Source organism: Lolium rigidum, chromosome 3, assembly GCF_022539505.1.
Source record: "Lolium rigidum isolate FL_2022 chromosome 3, APGP_CSIRO_Lrig_0.1, whole genome shotgun sequence".
Classification (NCBI taxonomy): Eukaryota; Viridiplantae; Streptophyta; class Magnoliopsida; order Poales; family Poaceae; genus Lolium; species Lolium rigidum.
The window spans coordinates 90,662,129-90,689,201 of record NC_061510.1 but is presented as its reverse complement, the minus strand read 5'-3'; the positions used below and the strand labels follow the sequence as shown (position 1 = coordinate 90,689,201).

At 45.2% G+C, this 27,073-nt stretch overlaps 1 protein-coding gene across 1 annotated transcript; it reads left to right on the top strand.

The window, feature by feature from the left end:
* The first annotated feature begins 19,246 nt into the window (after positions 1-19,246).
* LOC124695173 (4-hydroxybenzoate polyprenyltransferase, mitochondrial-like) lies at positions 19,247-22,951 on the top strand. Its single transcript, XM_047228054.1, has 9 exons — positions 19,247-19,701; positions 20,105-20,240; positions 20,557-20,678; positions 20,897-20,966; positions 21,058-21,207; positions 21,307-21,442; positions 21,532-21,628; positions 21,744-21,972; positions 22,450-22,951. Exons 1-8 carry the CDS (start codon positions 19,247-19,249, stop codon positions 21,811-21,813), a joined length of 1,236 nt encoding a protein of 411 aa, XP_047084010.1. The 3' UTR covers positions 21,814-21,972; positions 22,450-22,951.
* Positions 22,952-27,073: the final 4,122 nt, after the last annotated feature.

Genomic DNA, 27,073 nt, shown 5'->3' with positions numbered 1-27,073 from the left:
TCCTCCATGGTATGATATTGTTGGAAGGCACCCGAGGATTCGGTTAGCCATGGCTTGTGTAAGCAAAGGTTGGTGTAACATCCCAAGTTTCAACAATAATAAAATCAAGTGAGAGATTCAATTACTCAAATTTTGCAACAAACAAAAACTTTTTATATGCATATAGTGCCACATATAGTTTCATGCATTTGAGTGAATTTCTTTTGTGCAATTGCCATGATGAGTATTAGTATGATTATCAATTGCTAATTGAACCCTAACAAAGATCATCAAACCCTAGTTTGAGGAGAAATGAAGAAAATGGGAAAAACCTCACCCTAGGCCAAAATTGCTTGCCCCATTGCTTTTAAAATACTTAGATATGATACTCTAACACTTTTGCATCCTTGGATCAAGAATCAAAAACAAAGAAATCTCAAATTCATCCTACATATGATATTGGTCACTTGGCCCAAAAATATTTTCTTCCCTACTTTACCTCTCTGGTTCTCTCAACTCTTGAACTAAACTTGGTCAACTAAATTCATGTCATCCAAGACCATGTCAAGGTGAGTAACTTTGATGTTGACCACCATGGCCAGAGTTGACTAGGTTGACCAGTATAAAGGTGGCAAGTAGTGATGCTGAAATAAAGAGAAGATCATGTCACTTTTGATATTTTGTAAAACAACTCCAAATTGAACCAAACCACCACCAATCCAACACATTATTTATATAAATGAGATCCACCAAAAAGAATTTCAAAATTCAAACAAAAAGTTCTTGCGGCCATTTAATCAAACACTTAGCAGGCATGTTTTCCAATTTGTGTCACATGCTATTATCCAATGGTTCTTGGCCTAAACCCCTTTGCTACTGAGATGATAAGTGCCTCTCTATGATCCCTGCACATAGCCAAGTACTTGCCCGGGTTGATTAAAGTGAGAAAGTGAGAGGAGATGCACCATGCCATGCACACCCGGCCACCTTTGGCATCTCCACCTCTGGCCACCATTTCAACTCATCCCCTTGTCCCAGAGCATCCTGGCATCACAAGGAACCCCACCGTACACGCCCCAGCAACGCCAACGCTCGCCATTGGCCGGAACGCCCGCGTCCAAAACCATGCCAGGACGCGCCAGCACGCGCGCTCACCGCGCACTGGACGCGCCAGTACGTCGAGCACTTGATCGACGCCGTCCTCCCCCTGCATCCCTACCACCGCGTCGAGCAGCTACTCCACGCCCTCTACCACCTAGCCACACTCGAGCGACTGCGGAGGCCTTGTCACTGTCGTCCTCGCCGGCAAAGTACCGCGGGTACCGAAATGATCACCACACGCGCTCGAGCGATTCCGTCGTCCTCTCGATGCGCCCGCTGCACCTAGAGCATCGCCAGGACAACGCCTACACGATGCCGTCCTTCACTTGCCCCTTGGATCGCCGGAAACGCCACGCCATGGCCGCTCCCCCACAGCACCCCACGGCCACCTCCCTCCCGCTATAAATACAGGACCTCAGCCCTCCATTTCTTCACACAACACGCTCCCCTCTCAAAACGATCCTCCTCCCCCAGTCAATTTCACCTCACACCGCCGGAGTAGCTCGAATCGCGAGCTCGAAGCCGCCGGAGCTCGCGGAAGCTCTGCTTCGATTGGAGCCGCCCCGAGCCTCGCCACTGCTACCAGACGCTTCCTCGTCGACCACCACTTCTCCGCGCATACTGCCAGACACCTGCAACGGCCTGGTAGGCTCTCCGACCCCCTAGGCTCGCCGCCAGTGAGCTCGCCTCTCGCCGGAGACGACGACGCTCACACGCCGTCGATCTCCTTTCTAATCCAACGGCCTCCTTTGATCATACCGTTTCGCTGGGTTATAACACACTGACAGGTGGCCCCCACCTCGTCAGGGCAGCCCACTCGCACCCGTGGCTTGTTGGGCTGCGCAGTAAAATTAAATACCGTTTCGGCCCGTTAAGGTTTCCCGCCCAAGCCCAAGATTCAAATATAGATTTAATCTTAATTCGAATGTGCTGCTGATGGTTTAGTAAAACTTGAATAGTTTGAAATCTGCCAAACCAAATTTAGCAAACTTTATACCGTTGGAAAGCCCATGAATTTATCTAACTAATGCCACTGGTCCCACCTCCAAATTCAAAGTAGATTTAATTTGATAAAAAAGACAAGACAGGGACTTTTGAACATTCAAACTTTATTCAAAATTCAACCATAATAGATTTTGAATTGATTCCAACTCTAATAAATCACAAATGATGTCCTATAATTGTTTATGCAATAATATAGATATGTTATTTGTATGATCATGGACTAGATGAAATAAAATGACTAGGTAGTCAATTCTAGAGCAATTAAACTTGAAATTCAAATTTAACAAATAATATGGGAGCTACCCTCTCATTTAAATCTTGATCCTAAGTAAGATGACCAGGGGAAATGACTTAGGCTAATGAACCCCTGATCATTATTACTTAGAGATTTTAATTCATTTAAATGTTAGTATTAAACTATGTGAAGTGTAGCACTTCAATTAAATTGTACTCACATATAATCGATATGAAATGTTGACTTCGGTCAACCTATATTTCATACCTGATTACTATATGATGAGATTAAATCTTAATATGAGGTAATGAGAAGAAATTGATTTCTCTAAGGAGCTACAAACCCAAGGTTAAGAAATAGTAATAATAAGAGGAAATTATTTGTCTCTTAAATAAGAAATCATCCAACAATCCACCATGCCATGTTTGATTGATGATAGGATTAGTGTGTGAACCCTTTTAAGTGTTTCTAGTTTAGTATGTGAGCTTGGTTTAGTATTTATACCTCGTATTCGTATATAGACGCTAGTAACGAGGAGTACCAAGAGGAGGAGGCCTACTCACAGGAAGAAGAAGAGAACTTCGATAACTACTCAGCTCAAGGCAAGCTAACCCTTGCTAAACACAAGTGCTTAGCTCTACAAGAGCAAAGGCACCATCACACTTTACTTTTATGTATTACCTATCCCATGTTTTTACTTACCTTTACTTTTGCTTATTTATTTCAAAGTACTTTTTGATTTATGATTCACTTGGTCTAGAGTAGAACAATACTTGGATTTTGATTAGCACCACTCAAAGCTAGATAGCACCCCTCATATAGTTGCTAGTGCTAATCAATTAAAATTGACTACTCTAGATGGGAACATGGTGAAGTGAAATGACTTTGAAAGAAAGTAAAGTGGAGATGAATGTGAACAAGAGAAGATGGTGATTTTTGATAAAATTGATGATGGGGTTTGAATGCGATACCCTTCCAATTATACAAGTACCCCCACAATACCTGATTATGGGTAGGGCTTAACTAGAAACTTGTGTATTTTAGTATGGGTTCCCTCTAAACAAGCATCATAGGGGTTACGCCGAGGCTGCCTCCGTTTATGAGAAATGATGTGAATATGAGGTGAATGTACGACCCAAGCCCTGTGCAGTTCCCGGGTTAACAGTTGGTTTTCACCGGGAGGCCAAGCTCATGGGGAGAGGTGCCTATACTAGGACATATAAGTGAAAGGTTAAGGTTGATGATCCGCGTACTCGAGTTACGATGATTCGGGGTTATCCTCGACGGATGTAATCAAAAGTTGTGGCACAAGAGTACAACCTCTGCGAGTGTTAAACCTATTCGAATAGCCGTGTCCGCGGTTATGGACGATTTGGAAAGGCCATACTATCTCCGTTGTCAGAACTTTGAAATTATGAATTTGAATGATGACTTGACTTGGATCCCAAATGAATTGTGGGAATGACACTAATGTTCCCACTTGAGTTAGTCTAGCAAATGATGGGTTTTTACTAAATGCTTACCAAATTAAAACTTGGCTTTATGCAAATAAACCTAGAGCTTAGCACCCCTTACTACACTTAATATGTTTTACCTTAGTATTAGTTTGCGAGTACTTTAAAGTACTCATGGCTTTGCCACAGCTATTCAAATGCCGGACTTTGAAGAGGAGCAACGAGTATCGGGATGACGGACAACGGGACGTCTACGATAACTAGGATCGTCTTCTAACGTCAAGCGTTGCTCGTGGAATAGATAGTCCACTACTACTACGCTTCCGCTACTTATTTGTGATGTTGAACAATCTATTTGTGTAATATTGGATCATGTGATCCCTTGTTGTAAGACATTATGTGTTGTAATAAATAATGACTCTGAACTACTTACTATTATGTCTCGCAAAAACAATCTTCCTAGGATTGCGATGTATGATGTAATAGGGCATCCGTACTTAAAAATTCGGGTGTTTACAAGTTGGTATCAGAGCCATTGTTTGAACTTAGGAGACCCTAGTTAGAATGGACGTTTGACAAACTTAATTTAATTATAATGAATTGAATAATTATGAAAAATACAATCATACCCTTACCTTTGAGATCTTTTTAAACTAGCCAAATTCATGTTCTTATTTATAAGTACTTAAAATTTTGAACACTTGCACATCTCTAACTTGCTCATCAATCTCTCTACAGATGGAGCCCATCATCCCACCGGAGCCCTTCATCCAGACTCAAGTGTACGAGCTGTCAAACGGGGGGGATCTCATCTTTGAGAGGGATCTGTTCGCCCTCTCCGAGTTCCTCGGACGCTCGCCTCCCGTGTTCTACGGGGGCCAGATCGCTGATCAGACCGGAGGCCAACTCCAATGGATCATCATGGCTAACCTCCCCGGACAGCCGGAGTCACCCATGTTCTGCCAGATTCAGTTCTCTCTCCGAGAGAACACTTGGGTGGATGGACTCGCCCGTGCTCTCCAAGAGGGTCTCGCTCGTCTATGCGGGCAAAACCCGGTGGCGATTGAAGGGGAACGCCTTGCACACTTTGCAAGGCACTCCTCTCTTGGGTTGCCCATCAGCCTGCCGTTCCACCCCGTGCTGAGGCACCACGTGGACCACCTCGACTTTATGCTCTTCGAGACCCGTGCGGAGCTGGACAACTCCCGCGCCTTCGCCAACAGCACCCACCTCCAGCTGGTTCAGCAGGCGGAGACCATTCAGGTCATCGCCAAGGAGCGTCGGACTCTCCGCCAGCTGGTCTCCAAGAGGGAGAACACCATCAACCGCCTCAAGGCCAAGATCGCCGTCCTGAAGGAGACCATCTCCACTCAGGCGGAGCAACTCCAAGCTGCGGAAGGAGAAGGCGAGGGAGAAGACATCCAAGGGGATGGCTACTCCTACGTCAGCAACGATAATGACTACGAGGAGGACGATGAGGGAGACCTGGACTTCCACCAGCACCTGCCTGCCGGGATGGACACCACCTTCCCGCTCCGCATCGATGGATAGTAGTTCCGTCTAAGCACTTGCGTCTCGTGATATGTATCGGTCCTTTGTATCCGCCCCATGTATCGTAGATTGTTGAAAGGGTTCTTCAAACCCTCCGGATTGTTGGCTTGTAATGTTTGCTACCTTCATGACTATGTTCGTGTGTGTAATATTATTATTATTATGAATCAAGTTTAAATTGTGTGATTTTATCCCAAAATGAGCCATAGAAATTTCCCTCTCATCTCATTATCCATATCCCTGTTCAGATGGCACCTCCAACTCGCAACATGACTCAAGAGGCAATGATGCGGATGTTGCAACAGATGCTGGCTGATAGAGAAGTTGAGAGAGCAGAAAGGCAAGCCAACTTAGCTGTACTTCAACAGCTTGCACAGAACAATCAGGGCCACGGAAACCATGACCACCCTGGGTCAAAGCTGAAAAACTTCCAGAACACCAACCCACCGGTGTTTAGCAAGACGGAGGAACCCCTTGACGCCGATGATTGGCTCCAGACTATGGAGAACAATCTGGAAGTGGCTGGAGTAGAGGAGCATGACAAAGTGCTATTCGCCACCCACTATCTGGCAGGACCTGCACGTGCCTGGTGGACAAGTACTCGCGCATTGAATGCGGGGCAAATGATGACTTGGGCAGATTTCAAGCTCAAGTTTAGCAAGTATCACGTGCCACCGGGTCTCATCAAGAAGATGCGGGATGAGTTCCGCGAACTGAAGCAAGGCCGTCTAACCGTGGTAGAATACCGCGACAGATTCCTCACTCTGTCAAGGTACGCCCGGATGAGACCGACACCAACGAGAAGAGGAAGGAGAGGTTCCTGAATGGACTGCATGATGAGATGCAGACTGTGCTGATCAACATTCCCTTTGCTGATCTAGAAGCCCTCATTGACTCCGCCATCCAGATGGAAGGAAAGATCCATCAGGCCAATGAAAACCGCAAGCGCCGCATGATGAATCAGAGTGGGCCCAGCAACACCCACAAGTATCGCCCCAGCTCAAGTGGAGGGTTTGCCCCAAGAAACAACAAGCCCCCGATGCAGAACTCACGTCCGGGTTATCAGAACCGGAGTGGAGGAAACCCTAGGCCAGGAGGCCACCACAACAACAACAACTACAACAACAACAACAACTTCAACCGCGCCCCACCTCGAGCCCCCAACCACAACAACAACACCTCCAACACTGCTCCAAGGACTGGGAGCAACGCTGTTCCCATCACTCCCAAGGACAAGTCCACCATCACTTGTTACGAGTGCGGAGTGGTGGGGCACTACTCCAACGAGTGCCCCAAGCGACTCGCCAAGACTGCCGCCAACACCTCTGGCCCTGCTCAGCAGCAGCGCCGTGTCGCCAACAACAAGAAGTTCACCCCCAACAACCCGAACAACCGTAGTGGCCGCCTCTTTCACCTGAGTGCGGAAGAAGCTCAGGAAGCCCCAGATGTTGTGCTGGGTATGTTCTCTGTTAACTCAATACCTGCAAGAGTGCTGTTTGATTCTGGAGCATCGCATTCGTTTGTTACCGAAGATTTTGCATGCACTAGTAAGATTCAACCTATCGGTTTGAAGCATGTCATGATAGTTCAAATACCTGGATCAACCACTAAAGCTAGAAAAATTTGCAAAGATGTTCCTATCGAATTCATGAAATAGAATTTTATGCAAATTTGATTGTTCGGGAACAAAAGGTTTGGAAGTAGTACTGGGTATGGACTGGATGTCGAAACATCATGGGCTGATTGATTGTGCCAAGAAGGCCATCACCATGACTAGTAGCACCGGAATATTAGTCGAGCACATATCTGAAAGATTGCCCAGAAAATTTACCTGCAACCAAAGTCTAGCTAAACCCACCTTGGATCAGATCAGGGTCGTTTGTCGATACCCCGATGTGTTTCCTGATGATCTACCCGGTATGCCCCCAGATCGCGATATCGAGTTTATCATTGAGTTAATCCACGGAACCGGACCTATAGCCCGGAGAGCCTATAGTATGAACCCGGCAGAATTAGTGGAACCGAAGAAGCAACTCGGATGATATGCTATTCAAGGGTCTGATTAGGCCAAGTGCATCACCTTGGAGATCACCAGTTTTGTTTGTGGACAAGAAGGATGGTGCAAATCGTTTATGTACGGATTATCGTAAACTTAACGATGTCACCATCAAGAACAAATATCCCTTGCCAAAGATAGAAGATTTGTTTGACCAAGCGACCGGTGCCAAAGTGTTCTCGAAGATTGATCCGAGAAGCTGGTTACCATCAAGCGAAGATTCGTGCCACCGATATCCCCAAAACTGCTTTCACCACCCGATATGGATTGTATGAGTACAATGTCATGTCATTTGGATTGACCAACGCCCCCGCTTATTTCATGAATCTCATGAACAAGGTCTTCATGAATTTCCTGGATAAGTTTGTCGTTGTTTTCATCGACGACATCCTTATCTACTCCAAATCTGAAGGAGAGCATGAGCATCACTTAGAAGTGGTCTTAGATACCCTTCGGGAGCATCAGCTGTATGCCAAGTTCAGCAAATGCGAGTTCTGGTTGAAGGAGGTAGGATTCCTGGGACACATATTGTCCGCCGGAGGAATTGCCGTTGACCCCTCAAAGATCAAGACTGTTGAAGAATGGAAAGCCCCAACCACCCAGACCGAGGTCCGTGCATTTCTCGGATTGGCGGGATACTACCGCCGATTCGTTGAAGGATTCTCAAGCATAGCCAGACCAATGACTCAATTGTTGAAGAAGGACAAGAAGTTCGAATGGACGGACAAGTGTGAAGAGAGTTTCCAACAGCTCAAGAGCCGATCGACTTCGACCCCAATACTAATCATGCCGGACATCACCAAACCATTTGATGTGTATTGTGATGCTTCCAAGATTGGTCTTGGATGTGTGTTGATGCAAGAAGGGAAAGTGATATCTTACCTATCAAGGCAACTCGAAGCGAGCATGAACAGAACTATCCAACCCATGACTTAGAGCTAGCAGCCGTGGTTTTAGCACCGAAAGTGTGGCGTCATTACCTCATGGGTAATCGATGCGAGATCTATTCAGATCACAAGAGCTTGAAGTATATCTTCACTCGAAGGAGCTGAACATGAGGCGAGAGAAGATGGTTAGAGCTAATCAAGGACTACGATATGGAAATTCACTACCACCCGGCAAGGCCAATGTGGTAGCGGATGCTTTGAGTAGACTGCCGTGCCAGTTGAACTCAATGATCGCAGAAGAGCAACCTAGCTTGTTTCAAGAGTTTGAACAATTTAGAATGGAGTTAGTAAGTGAGGGATTTCTCGCTAGCATTGAACTTCAACCCACCCTGATTAGTCAAATCAAGGAAGCCCAGAAGGGAAATGCAAGCATTGACGGGATTAAAAGCCAAATAGCTGTAGGAAAAGCACCGAGATTCACTGTTGATGAAGAAGGAGTGCTATGGTACAACGGACGCCTTTGTGTGCCGTCGGATTCAGAGTTGAAGCAAGTCATTCTGAAAGAAGCTCATGACACCCTTTACTCCATTCACCCCGGAGGTACCAAGATGTACCAAGATTTGAAGGAACAATTTTGGTGGCATGGAATGAAGAGAGAAATAGGGAGCTACATTGCCAAGTGTGACATCTGTCAAAGAGTCAAGGCAGAACATCAACGCCCCGCAGGACTGATGCAACCCTTACAGATTCCCGAATGGAAGTGGGATTCTGTCGGAATGGACTTCATCACCGGACTACCCAAATCTAGTAAAGGAAATGATTCTATCTGGGTAGTGGTCGACAGACTGACCAAAGTCGCCCACTTCATCCCCGTCAAGACCACCTATCAAGGACCGAGACTTGCAGAGTTATACATCTCAAGAATAGTCAGCCTGCACGGAACCCCGAAGTCGATAGTATCCGACAGAGGATCCCAATTCACCTCCGGATTCAGCGGAAAGTACATGAAGGACTCGGAACTCGCTCGAATTTTAGCACGACCTATCACCCGCGGACGGATGGACAGACTGAACGAGTCAAACAGATACTAGAAGATATGTTGAGAGCATGTGTGCTAGAGTATGGATCTAAGTGGGAAGACCGCTTGCCGTACGCAGAATTCTCATACAACAACGGCTACCAAGCCGGCTTGCGAGATGGCCCCCTTTGAAGCCCACGTACGGAAGGAAGTGCCGTACCCCTCTGAATTGGTCGGAAGTCGGAGAGAGTCAAGTCTTTGGACCAGATATTCTCCGCGAAGCTGAGGAGAAGGTTCACAAGATCCGCGAGTACCTCAAGACCGCTCAATCAAGACAGAAGAGCTACGCCGACAAGAGACGCCGAGAGATGACCTTCGAGATCGGAGATTTCGTATATCTCAAAGTGTCCCCCCTTAAAGGAATGCAGAGATTCCAGCTTAGAGGAAAGCTTGCACCCCGATATGTCGGACCCTTCAAAGTCCTGAGTCGCCGAGGAGAAGTGTCATATCAACTGGAGTTACCGGAAGAAATGTCAGCGGTGCACAATGTGTTTCACATCTCGTTACTCCGGAAATGCTTAGAGGTACCTGAGAAGACCGAGGTTTTCAAGAACATCGACCATCGAGCTGTGGATATCAACTCAGATCTGACATACCGCGAAGTACCTATCCGCATCCTGGAAGAAGCCTTCAGAACCACCCGTACCCGGAGTATCAAATTTCTGAAGATCCAGTGGAGTAACCACACCGAAGAGGAAGCCACTTGGGAGAGAGAAGATTTCATGAAGACTGAATACCCAGATCTCTTTAGTACCTAGTTTTCTTTAAGATCTCGGGACGAGATCTTTTGTAAGGGGGAAGGGTTTGTAACATCCCAAGTTTCAACAATAATAAAATCAAGTGAGAGATTCAATTACTCAAATTTTGCAACAAACAAAAACTTTTTATATGCATATAGTGCCACATATAGTTTCATGCATTTGAGTGAATTTCTTTTGTGCAATTGCCATGATGAGTATTAGTATGATTATCAATTGCTAATTGAACCCTAACAAAGATCATCAAACCCTAGTTTGAGGAGAAATGAAGAAAATGGGAAAACCCCATATTCCACTTACATACACCTTATGCCAAAATGCAAATCTTCACCCTAGGCCAAAATTGCTTGCCCCCTTGCTTTTAAAATACTTAGATATGATACTCTAACACTTTTGCATCCTTGGATCAAGAATCAAAAACAAAGAAATCTCAAATTCATCCTACATATGATATTGGTCACTTGGCCCAAAAATATTTTCTTCCCTACTTTACCTCTCTGGTTCTCTCAACTCTTGAACTAAACTTGGTCAACTAAAGTCATGTCATCCAAGACCATGTCAAGGTGAGTAACTTTGATGTTGACCACCATGGCCAGAGTTGACTAGGTTGACCAGTATAAAGGTGGCAAGTAGTGATGCTGAAATAAAGAGAAGATCATGTCACTTTTGATATTTTGCAAAACAACTCCAAATTGAACCAAACCACCACCAATCCAACACATTATTTATATAAATGAGATCCACCAAAAAGAATTTCAAAATTCAAACAAAAAGTTCTTGCGGCCATTTAATCAAACACTTGGCAGGCATGTTTTCCAATTTGTGTCACATGCTATTATCCAATGGTTCTTGGCCTAAACCCCTTTGCTACTGAGATGATAAGTGCCTCTCTATGATCCCTGCACATAGCCAAGTACTTGCCCGGGTTGATTAAAGTGAGAAAGTGAGAGGAGATGCACCATGCCATGCACACCCGGCCACCTTTGGCATCTCCACCTCTGGCCACCATTTCAACTCATCCCCTTGTCCCAGAGCATCCTGGCATCACAAGGAACCCCACCGTACACGCCCCAGCAACGCCAACGCTCGCCATTGCCGGAACGCCCGCGTGCAAAACCATGCCAGGACGCGCCAGCACGCGCGCTCACCGCGCACCGGGACGCGCCGATGCGTCGAGCACTTGATCGACGCTGTCCTCCCCCTGCATCCCTACCACCGCGTCGAGCAGCTACTCCACGCCCTCTACCACCTAGCCACACTCGAGCGACTGCGGAGGCCTTGTCACCGTCGTCCTCGCCGGCGAAGTATCGCGGGTACCGAAATGATCACCACACGCGCTCGAGCGATTCCGTCGTCCTCTCGCTGCGCCAGCTGCACCTAGAGCATCGCCAGGACAACGCCTACACGATGCCGTCCTTCACTTGCCCCTTGGATCGCCGGAAACGCCACGCCATGGACGCTCCCCCACAGCACCCCACGGCCACCTCCCTCCCGCTATAAATACGGGACCTCAGCCCTCCATTTCTTCACACAACACGCTCCCCTCTCACCACTGATCCTCCTCCCCCAGTCAATTTCACCTCACACCGCCGGAGTAGCTCGAATCGCGATCTCGAAGCCGCCGGAGCTCGCGGAAGCTCTGCTTCGATTGGAGCCGCCCCGAGCCTCGCCACTGCTACCAGACGCTTCCTCGTCGACCACCACTTCTCCGCGCATACTGCCAGACACCTGCAACGGCCTGGTAGGCTCTCCGACCCCCTAGGCTCGCCGCCAGTGAGCTCGCCTCTCGCCGGAGACGACGACGCTCACACGCCGTCGATCTCCTTTCTAATCCAACGGCCTCCTTTGATCATACCGTTTCAGCTGGGTTATAACACACCGACAGGTGGCCCCCACCTCGTCGGGGCAGCCCACTCGCACCCGTGGCTTGTTGGGCTGTGCGGTAAAATTAAATACCGTTTCGGCCCGTTAAGGTTTCCCGCCCAAGCCCAAGATTCAAATATAGATTTAATCTTAATTCGAATGTCTTCGTGATGGTTTAGTAAAACTTGAATAGTTTGAAATCTGCCAAACCAAATTTAGCAAACTTTATACCGTTGGAAAGCCCATGAATTTATCTAACTAATGCCACTGGTCCCACCTCCAAATTCAAAGTAGATTTAATTGGATAAAAAAGACAAGACAGGGACTTTTGAACATTCAAACCTTATTCAAAATTCAACCATAATAGATTTTGAATTGATTCCAACTCTAATAAATCACAAATGATGTCCTCTAATTGTTTATGCAATAATATAGATATGTTATTTGTATGATCATGGACTAGATGAAATAAAATGACTAGGTAGTCAATTCTAGAGCAATTAAACTTGAAATTCAAATTTAACAAATAATATGGGAGCTACCCTCTCATTTAAATCTTGATCCTAAGTAAGATGACCAGGGGAAATGACTTAGGCTAATGAACCCCTGATCATTATTACTTAGAGATTTTAATTCATTTAAATGTTAGTATTAAACTATGTGAAGTGTAGCACTTCAATTAAATTGTACTCACATATAATCGATATGAAATGTTGACTTTGGTCAACCTATATTTCATACCTGATTACTATATGATGAGATTAAATCTTAATATGAGGTAATGAGAAGAAATTGATTTCTCTAAGGAGCTACAAACCCAAGGTTAAGAAATAGTAATAATAATAAGAGGAAATTATTTGTCTCTTAAATAAGAAATCATCCAACAATCCACCATGCCATGTTTGATTGATGATAGGATTAGTGTGTGAACCCTTTTAAGCGTTTCTAGTTTAGTATGTGAGCTTGGTTTAGTATTTATACCTCGTATTCGTATATAGACGCTAGTAACAAGGAGTACCAAGAGGAGGAGGCCTACTCACAGGAAGAAGAAGAGAACTTCGATAACTACTCAGCTCAAGGCAAGCTAACCCTTGCTAAACACAAGTGCTTAGCTCTACAAGAGCAAAGGCACCATCACACTTTACTTTTATGTATTACCTATCCCATGTTTTTACTTACCTTTACTTTTGCTTATTTATTTCAAAGTACTTTTTGATTTATGATTCACTTGGTCTAGAGTAGAACAATACTTGGATTTTGATTAGCACCACTCAAAGCTAGATAGCACCCCTCATATAGTTGCTAGTGCTAATCAATTAAAATTGACTACTCTAGATGGGAACATGGTGAAGTGAAATGACTTTGAAAGAAAGTAAAGTGGAGATGAATGTGAACAAGAGAAGATGGTGATTTTTGATAAAATTGATGATGGGGTTTGAATGCGATACCCTTCCAATTATACAAGTACCCCCACAATACCTGATTATGGGTAGGGCTTAACTAGAAACTTGTGTATTTTAGTATGGGTTCCCTCTAAACAAGCATCATAGGGGTTACGCCGAGGCTGCCTCCGTTTATGAGAAATGATGTGAATATGAGGTGAATGTACGACCCAAGCCCTGTGCAGTTCCCGGGTTAACGGTTGGTTTTCACCGGGAGGCCAAGCTCATGGGGAGAGGTGCCTATACTAGGACATATAAGTGAAAGGTTAAGGTTGATGATCCGCGTACTGAGTTACGATGATTCGGGGTTATCCTCGACGGATGTAATCAAAAGTTGTGGCACAAGAGTACAACCTCTGCAGAGTGTTAAACCTATTCGAATAGCCGTGTCCGCGGTTATGGACGATTTGGAAAGGCCATACTATCTCCGTTGTCAGAACTTTGAAATGATGAATTTGAATGATGACTTGACTTGGATCCCAAATGAATTGTGGAAATGACACTAATGTTCCCACTTGAGTTAGTCTAGCAAATGATGGGTTTTTACTAAATGCTTACCAAATTAAAACTTGGCTTTATGCAAATAAACCTAGAGCTTAGCACCCCTTGCTACACTTAATATGTTTTACCTTAGTATTAGTTTGCGAGTACTTTAAAGTACTCATGGCTTTGCCCTGGCTATTCAAATGCCAGACTTTGAAGAGGAGCAACAATATCAGGATGACGGACAACAGGACGTCTACGATAACTAGGATCGTCTTCTAACGTCAAGCGTTGCTCGTGGAATAGATAGTCCACTACTACTACGCTTCCGCTACTTATTTGTGATGTTGAACAATCTATTTGTGTAATATTGGATCATGTGATCCCTTGTTGTAAGACATTATGTGTTGTAATAAATAATGACTCTGAACTACTTACTATTATGTCTCGCAAAAACAATCTTCCTGGGATTGCGATGTATGATGTAATAGGGCATCCGGACTTAAAAATTCGGGTGTTTACAGTTGGGGGGAGTGTCATCCATAATAAAACTAAAGTACGTGTGTAAACAAAAGAGAAGGGGGATGATTTACCTTGCTGGTAGAGATAACGTCCTTCATGGGAGCCGCTCTTGAAAGTCTGGTTGACGAGGTAGTTAGAGTACCCACTATCATTCGTTGACAACAACAAACACCTCTCAAAATAATTTTACTCCTGTTTTACAAATGAAAAGCTCTAGCACATGTTAATCCCTGCTTCCCTCTGCGAAGGGTCAATCTTTTACTTTTACATTGAGTCTCCATCCTTTCTTTGAGCACTTTCTTGAGAGCACAACTCTTCATTCTTAGTATAATATGCTTGTCCCAAAATGTGATTAATCTGTGGTATAACTTTGATGCTTTTATTTTGATAATCTCTACTTCCAACCTTTCCATGAACTTCAAAGGTGCCCGAGCATTTATGTTTTGCTGTACAAATACGGGCAAGCGAGATACCACTTTATCATATCCTTCTATGAACATTGCAATCCTGCTGATAGACATGATTCATGATGCTTATTGTTAATTTGTTGGTACCTTTTCCATGATTGACATAGTTGTTAGATGAATTTATTTGCATGTATCTTATTATGAATTGCTTAAGCACTTGCCATATCATGAGAATATTTACATCATATGAACAAATGTGTTCGTGAAAGTTCTTTTATCGCACTCAGTTGTTAACTGAATTGCTTGAGGACAAGCAATAAGCTAAGCTTGGGGGAGTTGATACGTCCAAAACGTATCTACTTTCCCGAACACTTTTGCTATTGTTTTGCCTCTAATTTGTGTATTTTGGATGCAACTAACATGGACTAACGCTGTTTTCAGCGAGTTGCTCCGGTGTCTCGTTTTTGTGCAGAAATCCAACTTTCAGGAAAATCCTTGGAATTTATGCGAAAGGTCTTATTTTCCCAGAAGATTGACGGAGCCAGAAGGGCAAGCCAGGTGGAGGCCCGATGCCCCCACACACTAGGCCGGCGCGGCCCAGGAGGGGGGCGCGCCGCCCTATTGTTTGGCCGCCTCGGCTGGCCCCCGACGCCCTCCTTCGGACTATTTAACGCCTTCGACCTAAAAATGCACGGGGGTTAGAAGAAATCGCCAGAAACCATCCGATGACGCCGCCACCGTCGCGAAACTCCGTCTCGGGACCAGAAACTCCGTTCTGGCACTCCGCCGGGACGAGGAATTGGAGGAGATCATCGCCATCATCACCACCGACGCCTCTCCATCGACCAGCCATGTTTCCCCCATCCATGTGTGAGTAATTCCCCCGCCGTAGGCTGAAGGGGATGGTAGGGATTGGATGAGATTGGTCATGTAATAGCATAAGATTGTTAGGGCATAGTGCCTAGTGTCCGTAATTGGTACTTTTATGATATTGTTGCAACTTGTTATGCTTAATGCTTGTCACTAGGGCTCGAGTGCCATGATCTCAGATCTGAACATGTTATCGATTCATGATGATATTCATTGCTTTATGATCTTACCTGCAAGTTGTATACACGTATGGTTGTCCGGAACCCGAGGCCCCAAAGTGACAGAAATTGGGACAACCGAAGGGGAAGGCGATGATATGAGGATCACATGTGTTCACGGAGTGTTAATGCTTTGCTCCGGTGCTCTATTAAAAGGAGTACCTTAATTTCCGGTAGATTCCCTAGAGGCCCGGCTGCCACCGGCTGGTAGGACAAAAGATGTTGTGCAAGTTTCTCATTGCGAGCACGTACGACTAAATATGGAACACATGCCTATTGATTGATTAGTACTTGGATACCGTTTTATTATTATCTGCAAATGCCCTGCTTTGATTGTTACATGAGTTTCTCTCATCCATGCAACGCCCGTTCATCCATCCCTGTGCCTACAATATTTTAATCCTGCTGTTTACTATAATCACTATTGCTGTCTTTGTTACTCTGCTGCTGTTATTTCACCACTGCTACTGCTATAAAACTGTTACTACTGATAAACTCTTGCGAGCAAGTCTGTTTCCATGTGCAGCTGAATTGACAACTCCGCTGTTAAGGCTTTCAAGTATTCTTTGTCTCCCTTGTGTCGAATCAATAAATTGGGTTTTACTTCCCTCGAAGACTGTTGCGATCCCCTATACTTGTGGGTTATCATTGTGATCCATCTAATCCTTACTCCAGAAACTAATTAGAACCATATTAAACCATAGAACTCCACAACCCTAATTATCATACTTGTTCTTTATTAAGGAACATGTTCTTCCAAAGTTATTCTTTTGAAGTATATGATAAGTAATCATTAACCATATCCTATAGTACCAAAACCAACAATTTTTCTTTACATGTTCACATTATGCAAATTACTTTTCCCTGTGTGCTAAATTGATTACTATGCCTTATTATACCACTTGTTTATGATACTAAGATAACCAAACCCTAATAAGAACCTTGTTTGTGAACCATCTCTAAAAGTGCAACACACCCTAAACCAATCATACCAACTCACTAATTCTAAATCATCGGGGTTAGGTCACGCTTAGAGCGATTGCATCTCATACTTATGCATTATTGCATCCTTGCAAATATTTTAAACATCGTCCTTACCGGACGATGATGCTATTTCAGAATTTGGAGTTATTGCGTACCGAAGACCTTGCCTACATAATGTTGCAGTCAAGAAAGGCAAGTTCATCGCTTTCTCATGTCACTTTGAGTATTTTTATCAAATTACTTGCAAAGTACTATACTTATCACTCTTGCATGAAAAGCAAAAATGCTATTTTCATAACTATGAATATGACTATGTGGTGGGCAATGGAACCATGGTATGAGTATGGTGGAGGTTCCATTGCAATGAGTTTGTATCCGTCTAGGATTAACAACAAATATCGTCCAATGATTCTTGTGCCGTAAGACCTGTGTTAACCATAAGATCTGGAGTGGGACAAAGTAGTCAGTTGTGTTTCTTCCTCTCGTTCATCAACGGATACGCTTACCGTAGTCAGTTGAATCCCGAGGGACAACCGGAGTGGTTGGGGAGCCCTAATTCCCCACGGTAATGCAGTCTATGATGGGTTGCAACGACCGGTAAAGGTATCAAGGTCGAGGAACCTGATAGTAGTCGAGGTTGGAAGGTATCCAAGGGGTACGCTGACCGGCGAGGACCCAAGGTCGGAATTGCAACAAAGGGTGGGTGTTCGGGGCCGCGGAGGAACACAATGATTGGCTAGGACCTTACACCTGGCCTCACACACAGGAAGTGTGAACGAGCCTGCAACTCGGTTGGCAACAAGGATAAAATCTCTTATGGGTAAAGCAACACACCTCTGCAGAGTGTATCAAATCGTGACCTGTCACTCCCTATTCCGAGTTTTGGAACTGCGAACGCGGCCGGAAAGGAACTCCATGAAGTTCTAGACACCCGGTGAAGGCTGACGGGCATAGCTCTTCAGAATAAAAGCAACCTTTTGAAGAAATGATTAAAAAAAACTTGCATTTCTTATGACTTTCTAGTCCATGGCTGTAGGTAGTGCATTAAACACCTCTTTTCTATAATGAACTTGGTGAGTACGCTCGTCCTCATACCCCTTTAAATCCCCTGCTTAGATATGGAGGCATCGAAGGAGGATCTACCGTGCAACTCGAAGGCCGAGGAGTCAACAACTACTTCAGCTCCCTAAACCTAGCTCTTATTTAGCTAGAACCCAGTCATAACCTCTATAGCTAGTCAAATCCTCTATAGATAGAGTTCGTGATAAGATTAGACTACGAGTCGTTCTTCTGGAGTTTATTATAGTTTTACCTCATTGTAAAGTAGGAGGCTGTGCTGATCTTCTGTAAAGATTCTGTATGTAATTCTATAAACATGCCTTGGACCCGTATATGTTTCTGTTGTACCACTCTGAGGGATGTAATACTAGTGACACGGTGTTTCATTAGTGTTATGCAACGACTTGCATACTACACCATGAAGTGGTATGCTGGGTCACCACACATTAGCATGGCGTACTCCTCCTATTTAAATCGGAGTTTGAAATCAAACAAACTTCTCCTCAGGAGGAGCGATTCAGGTGAGATCTCATGTAGATCTAACTTTCTATTCACTCGTGGGATCCAGACGGTCCGATCCTGATTAGGATGATTAACCGAGTTCATCCAAAAACTCTACTGATACATTTGAATAATTAAACGTTTCACAAGTAGTGAACTAAATTTCTTGTTATTACAACTAAATATATCCACAGGTTCGAAATTATTTAATCCATAATCTTTAGTCTTTTTAAGTAGGGGAAATTCAATTCGGCACATGGGAGCATATGCTCCTGCCATCCGAAAAACAATTTTGAAATGTCGAAAAAATTCGTACAAAAAATTTCTCGTTTACGTATCGACATTTTACGTGCGCACATCAAGTTTTACGAAAAACCGACATTTTTTGTGACTTGTATGAAAAAGAGAAACAAAACGTCTCGTACACAACCTTTTTCTACATCAAAATTTGTCTTTTTTACAAATGACACTCAAAATATCGGTTTTCTGTGGAACCACTTTGTGAACGTGTAGAATTTCGAAATGTACCCACTAAATTTTGTGTTTAAATTTTTCAACATTTTGAAAGTGTATTTAAAATGAAGTTTAACAACCGGGAGCATATGCTCCCGGGTACCAAAACACCATTCCCAGTTAAGTAGTAGATATAGAGATAGAGAGAAGGGTGAGAAAACAAGCGAAGAGTGAGCTATGCTGGGCCTCTAACTGGCCCGGAAGAAGGAGCAAAACATCATCAAGCCCATTGCCCAAGAAACAGAGCTATCAGCTTCAGCTTCAGCTTGAGCTTCCATCCATGGCGCCCTCCGCTCTGCTCCGCGCCGCCGCCGCTGCCCTCCGCCGCCGCGCCCGCACAGCCGCAGATCTCCCGGCCATCTCCTTGCTCACCCACACCTCTACGCCTCCTCCCTCTCGCTCTCGCTCTCCCTCTCCCTATCCCAATCCCGCTGCCTGGCGCCACCTGACCACCCTAAGCCGCCGCCCATGCCAGCACCCGCGCTCCCCCAGCTCAGCCTCTGCGGCGTCGTCCTCCTACTACGTCGACAGGATCCTGCTACCGACCAGCTTCTCGCACCCGCTCTCGACCTCCTCCCGGTCCACCGACAAGGACACGGACAAGAAGGGCATCCTCCCGCCGCCGCCGGTGTCGTGGGTGGAGAGCTTGCTCCCGGAGGCGGCTCGCCCGTACGCGATGCTCGCGCGCCTCGACAAGCCCATCGGCACCTGGCTCCTCGCTTGGCCCTGCATGTGGTATGCTTGCTTCTACCGCCATTGCCATCTCTGAACACCATCCCTGAGCAGGATCAGCTCACTAGAGGCTAGATGGGAACATGAGCTCACATTTGCAGATTTACTGCACGCAGAGACGAATTATAGGTTCAACCATTGTTTAAAATTTGAGTTCATGCTCAATCTTGTGGTTTGAGGCTCAATTTCGAGTCCATGTTTATCAGAAACAGATAAAAACCATCTAAACGATTCATGACTCAAACATGCTACTGTTGTATGGTTTGTTCACAGCTTCATTGGTGCCATTCTTTTGTTGTTACAGTCCAACAAACCGCTAGACATGTTGGCATGGTTATCTGATATTAAGCTGACATTGCATCTTCTCATCCTGAGTTGAAGAGCTCCTATAACCCTGGCTTTGCAGGTCAATCACAATAGCAGCAATGCCGGGCGAGCTCCCTGACTTGAAAATGCTGGCACTCTTCGGATGTGGAGCTGTCCTCCTCAGGGGCGCTGGTTGCACAGTGAATGATCTGCTCGATCGCGACATTGATAACAAGGTTACTTTTTCCCTGTAGTTTGTTTGTTCTGGTTGCAGACAATGAGACAACACCACATGCTTTGTGTGTTACTGAAAACTGCCTTCAGATTCTTGTGAATGTGAAAACAGATAAAATGATCAACTGCAGTTTAGATGTATTATATATGCTTACGTGTTGAACCAAGAATGTAGCAAAATTAAGTATCCAATGTCATGACCATAGTGTTAGTAGCTGGCTAGCAGCTAAAACAAACAACTTAGTGAAAACATGCAAATTACGTCACTCTAGTGGATCATGCAATGAAGTGATGATGGGTATGTTCCTTGTTGTGTAGGTTGAGCGCACCAAAAGCAGGCCTTTCGCATCAGGTGTTCTAACCCCTTCTCAGGGAGTGTGCTTCCTAGGATGCCAGCTACTGCTAGGATTGGGCATTCTTCTCCAACTGAACAATTTTAGGTAGCTTTCGTTTTACTTCTTTGTGTGACTTGTCTTGGATTCTCCAGTGTCCAGCCAAACCAAACTGTATATTAATTGACATTTTGTGGAATACATGTCTGTTGATCTATTTTAAAATATTAATTTCCACAAGCTCCAAAGGAATGACAGCTTGTCAGATGCATTCTGCTTCTAGCTAGTAATGATATCTTCTAAGTTTGTCTCGTTTGTCTATGTAGCCGTGTTCTTGGTGCATCTTCTCTTCTTTTGGTGTTTTCTTATCCCCTGATGAAGAGGTTCACATTTTGGGTATGTAATACACACATGCAAGGTTTGTAGTACCATAATCATTCTTACAGAGAGTGATCATTAAAACTACTTCTGTTGCATTTTTTAACAGCCTCAGGCATATCTTGGCTTGACCTTCAACTGGGGGGCTTTGTTAGGATGGGCTGCTATCAAAGAGAGCCTAGATCCTGCAGTTGTCCTTCCTCTGTATACTGCTGGTATATGCTGGACATTGGTATACGATACCATATATGCACATCAGGTATTTTATTTAACTAGTGGTGCCCTTTTATATCTAGACTGAGCAATCATCTTATCGGATTTTCATGGTTTCTTATGATTGTTTCTGAATACATGTCAGGACAAACAAGATGACCTCAAAGTAGGTGTTAAGTCCACAGCATTAAGGTTTGGAGATTCAACCAAGCAATGGATCAGTGCCTTTGGCGCTGCATCAATTGGTGGCTTAGCACTCAGTGGCTTCAATGCTGAACTTGGTTGGTGCTCATTACCATAATGTCATATTCTATAAAAATTACAGTGTTTTCAAATAATATATATTGACTACTTTAACCATGTTTGACAGGTTGGCCCTACTACCCTCTTCTGACAGCCGCAGCTGCACAGTTGGCATGGCAGATTTCAACTGTTGACTTATCTGACCGCGTGGATTGCAACAGAAAGTATGTTTTTTTTTTACATTGAGATCATGGAGATCTAGAAGAAATTATGTCTTTGTTTTTTTGTTGCACTGTTATGAAATTATTGAGCTCATTTTATGTAATTCCTACTCTGCAGATTTGTATCAAACAAGTGGTTTGGAGCACTGGTATTTAGTGGAGTTTTGTTTGGGCGACTTGCATCATGATAGATACAATCAGGCGTCATGCGCCACTATGTTCTTTTCTATAGAATTTTGATAGTTCTGGTAGAAGCGGTACATTGTTTGTGACTAGTACGAGAAAGGGCAAACAGATTGTTTTAACCGTGTGATGCACTATAGGCAGTGTACTGCAGATGAAATTCTGTAAGTTCTTTCTCTCTCATTACTTATTCTTTTCTCAGTTTCTTCTCTACTGAATATTAAAGGCATACCCTGATGATAAGTTTTGCTGCTATGTCTTGGGCAATTCTGAAGGTGCTCCATTGTCGGTCTTTTACATTATTTTTTTCACACATGTACCCTAGTGCAGCTGGGTGAAACATTACTCAAATAAATTTCATGATGAATTTAATTATGTTACCACCACAGTCCCATTTGACAGTCTTTTTATATAGTTGTTTTACTTGATAAATGAAGACTGGGCCATTAGACCATGTACAACGCAGGCGCTTAAGAAATTTTTTTTTTTATTGCAACTTCGGAAAGGCAGAGAGTGCCTAGTTTGGCTTTGATGCCTCATCGTGCTAAAGAAAGTAACTGCTCCTTTTTTAAGTGTGGTCTTTCTGCATCCCATGAGACCAGGGGCAAAGTTAGACTGACCTGACAATTGCATTCTCACAGGAAGCTGCTGTTCGTGGAAGTAACCTCCAGGATTTCAAGCTGACTGGGAACATATTGATACAAGGCGCCACGATGGGCAAGGAACTGAGAGGACGAAGAAGGCCGCCGCTGGGAGATCCTAGCTGAGGTGTAGGCGGCTGACATACTGGTACAAATTGCGTCAAGTTCTAAGACAGAAATGCATGGGAAACAGCCAGTTTGGAACTATGATCTCCTGACCCTTGTCTGCTCTGTCGCTGTGGCATCGAGAATAGCCAATTGTAGCCAGAAGAATGCTCTAGCTCCAGCAACATGTAATCAAGAAAGAGGCAGCCTTACTTGGTCTGGCACATCTTTATTCTTGATGCACTGTCTGGTCCTTTATCCTATCAGTAAATTCAAATAAAACAAAAATGTGACGAAGCACAGAAAATTAAGTTTTTGAGGACTAGCTGTTTGGTTATGTTATATAAGATTTGGGACTCACTGTAATTAAATTTTACTGTTGGGTTTTCCTCGATTCTTTGATTTGACTCAGGAGTTATATAACCATTATTCCATGCTATATTTGTCTTCGGATGGATAAGGAACCGAGCATTTGTCACTTCGCTTCTGCTATTTACCCCCTTTCCATCCTAATTCAGTCAATAACATGGCTCTCCCCTCTACTCTTGGTTTGATCATTTGCAGATCTTGGTTATTGTTCTCAAATGTTTTGTACTTTCTATCTCCCGAGATAATGATTTTTTACCTCTGTTTTGGCACAATCCAAGATATTCTGATGAAAAGTTTTGCCTGGGCACTCCTATGCGGTGTTCCCCATCATTATGCTCCGAAGGATAAAAGGACAAACGAGAGATCGGGAATATTGTACCCAACTCTGTAATGTAGTTATGTCTACACTGCGTTGTTGAATCGTCGGTTTGTGTTGATCAACTTAACATGCTGTAAGGCGCTGCAATCAGTTTAAGTGGATCCTGTATTTTACAGCAAAACTGGCTTTCCATGTAATGCAGCTGCAATAGTCCAATGTCTGGCATTAAAGCGATCAAATCAGTGCGTATTACTCCCTTTGCTTATTTCTGTTTACCTGCTCTCTAGTAGTCCAATGTCATTTCTCTAGCTTCATGGTGCCATCGATATCTTCAGATCATGTTGAAAAGAGATCCATGATATATCGACTCGTTTCTCAGACAGAAAGAGATTTATTAGCTGATAGAGTGGCAGAGTGTTCAGTTAGCCTATCAACTAATTATACGTGTTACCCGCAAAAAAAATGCTAACTATACATGTTATTTGGACTGGGCCATACATGCATATCACTTTAGCTTATCAAAATTGGGCATAGCGAGTCGAAGATCATTTCGTGTATTGAAATGTTGTCGAATCGGGTAACGCGTTACAGGTATTGAGCTTGAGGGTGTTGTGCACAATTACAGACTTAAGGTTCGAACTCGTAAATTACGTTGTATACTAGAGGGTGTTTAATTCCTTGAAAATTATTTCACTTCTTAGAGATGTGGATTGATATGTCACAAAACAAAACTTGCATAGATGGAAGGGTGTTCCATTCTTTGGATATTATTTACTACATCGAGATGTGTATTGATAGGTTGAAATCGTGTTCATATAAGAAATAAATAAATAAATTATGCGCTTGCATCTAACTAGTTCTCCTAGTTTGCATAGGAAATGTAGTGCATAGAAATCCTAGAAAAAAACACTTACGATCAAATCTGACAAATCAAAACCGGTCATTGAAAAGGTTCTAAAAACTTATCCTTCAAACCTCTTATAAAAACCTAATAAAATAGGCCCTACATGTCCGGAGGAAAGCACCACGTGGGAAGATAAATGCTGCCCCGAACATAGTATCCTAGGGATGGGATCCGGTCCATGTCACCGCAGCCGTCGCCTACGCTTTGCTCTTCCATGAAGTACATTGTGCCAGCATCAACGGACATCGTCACACACGGCTTATCTTCCCCTTCTCGTAGGTCGTAATGGCTCGTGTAGTAGATGTGGTTTGCCTCTACGCCACCACGACCACCTGCCGGCACATCCACGGCCTTGGATGAGCACCTTGGCCCCAAAAACAAGGCATGGGAACCCAAGCTATGCACCTCCGACCACTTATAAATGCGTGTACCGTCGGTACTAGTAGTGTCCACGAGCTCATACACCCTGAAATAAGGTTTGTCAGTTTGCTTCGACCATATGGCCTTCACCGCCATTGCGAGGTTGCCACGCAGCTCGAATAGGTAGGTAGAGAATTCACTGACTCTCTTGCCCGTGGATTTAGGGCCGTCGCGCTTTTGGACAGCCAACCGACGGGCAGCCGTGACCACGGGTGCGCCTGACTTGTCATCCACGCCAATGTCGAGCCTGAGTAGGCATTCGCTGAAGCGCGTTAGGCCGTAGAGCTTCCCACGGTAGAACATGATGTCCGCGATGCCCTCCTTGTCGTGTCCCTCTACCTTCCGCCAACCGTCTGGGCAGCCGAGCCTCCGCAACGCGATGTAGAACTTGGAATCGGTTTCCATCAAATTTGTTGTTGCCATTGCGGCGAGGATGCAGCTGCTGGAGGCAGGGGCCTCGGAGAAGATGATTTTCCATATGACTGGGGAGCCCTCTGGACATGAAACCCCCTCGTGCTTCTCGGATAGCGTCAGCTCAGTGCCGGAGAAGACGTTGACGATCACGCTCGGGCATGGTTTCGGGGTCGGCCTGACGGCGATCCAGCCTCCGTCGTAGGACCCGTGGTACCAGATGGAGTTGGTGAGGCTGCGTGGGAGAGGGACTCGCACCACGCGGTCGTCCTCGGGGCAGTAGAGGCTCCTCGGTATCTTCGTCGTCCAGTCGCTCGGCGAGATGAGCAGGAGCGGGAGAGCCGGCGGCGCGGGGAGCAGCGACACGGCAGCGCGCCAGGACTTGCAGACGGCGGCAAGTCGGACGCCGATAGATAGGGAGTTGACCTTCGAGCGGACGATGCCGAGAAGCTCGTGGGGAAGGTCGGACCACTGCACCGCCGACAGCGCGCTCCGTTCCATGCTGCCGTCGTCGGAAGATCAGAGTCCCAAGGTTAGATCCGAAGTTCCGAACAAATCTTGAATCATAGCACGCCAACGATACGAGGAGGAGGCGTACATATATAGCATGCGCTCCCGTAGGGGAACAAATATCTACTCCGTAACAGATTCTGTCGATTAAAAAACCCAACCCAATATTCCTTCTTATCACATTTCCTACCGTAAATAAAAATCAAAACCAAAATATCATTCATTGTTACCGGGTAGGTCAACTAAAACGAACAAAAGCTGGTTCTGACGTTACTTAGCCATGTGATGATGGACGCAGTCAATCTGGCAATACCTCGCTGCATCGACAACAGAGTTTGATGGCAACTGAGATGGATCGATCGAAGGCCCAGGCACTCCCTACCGCGGCCACCACGAGTCAATGCAAGGACGGAGTGCTCGTGCCTTGAGCTACGTACCAGGTTGTTCCGGGGATCAACTTCATGTTGGTTTTTAGGCCTCTTTAGGGCTAGTTTTCTATCATCTTACGTATCTGCTAGGCTCAATTACGCGTAGGATGTTCCGGTTATGCGGTGAAAACCCTAGACTATCGTAGATTAGTTTAGCTTGATATCGATAAAGCATGATCCCCATGTCATTATAAATCTAACGTGAACCATGGGGCAATCGGCTCTTTGAGCCGATCCACAGGGCAACCTAAGAGCCGATCGGGGCTCGTATTTAATGTTTACGTGTTTGCCATGCAAGAAACTAGTCGAAGCAATCCATCACCTTTCTGACCAGGTATAGTTCAGGTGGCACGCCCTCGCAAACGCCAGGACGTGTGCCGGAGCATTGCGGGCCGTTGCCCGAGGGACCAGGATCCACCAGCAGTCCTGGGAGCCTCCCGGCTCTACGGTGTTGCCCGTCGCTGCTCGCCGGTGGGTTTTGGTAGGCAACACCTACCCACCTACCTTGCATCGTTATAAACAGGCTCTCTTGCCTCAAACCCTAAACGCCGCTCACAAACTCTAGCCACCATACCGTCCTGCACACAAAAACTCGGGTAGCGGCGGCGCGCCAGTGCACCATCACCATCGACGAGGCGGAAGGTGAGCGCACCTCCCTCACGGTGTGGAAGGTGAGCGCGACGGGGGGATCGGTACGCCAATCCCCCATCCTGGAGAACGACACCGATCTCGTACCCTACATCTGCTGACAGCTGGCCTCTCTGCCGCCGTGGGATTAGGAAAACTCACCCGGGACCTGGCGCAGGAGTACCTCCCCACGCAGGCGCAACTACGGGCACCTGACGACTCGGATGAATCATTGGGGCTTGATGTCTACGGGTGCATCTATTCTTGTAGACAGTGTTGGGCCTCCAAGAGCAGAGGTTTGTAGAACAGCAGCAAGCTTCCCTTAAGTGGATCACCCAAGGTTTATCAAACTCAGGGAGGAAGAGGTCAAAGATATCCCTCTCATGCAACCCTGCAACCACAAAGCAAGAAGTCTCTTGTGTCCCCAACACACCTAATAGGTGCACTAGTTCGGCGAAGAGATAGTGAAATACAGGTGGTATAAATAAGTATGAGCAGGTGGCAACGGCACCGGAAAAGTGCTTTGCCCAG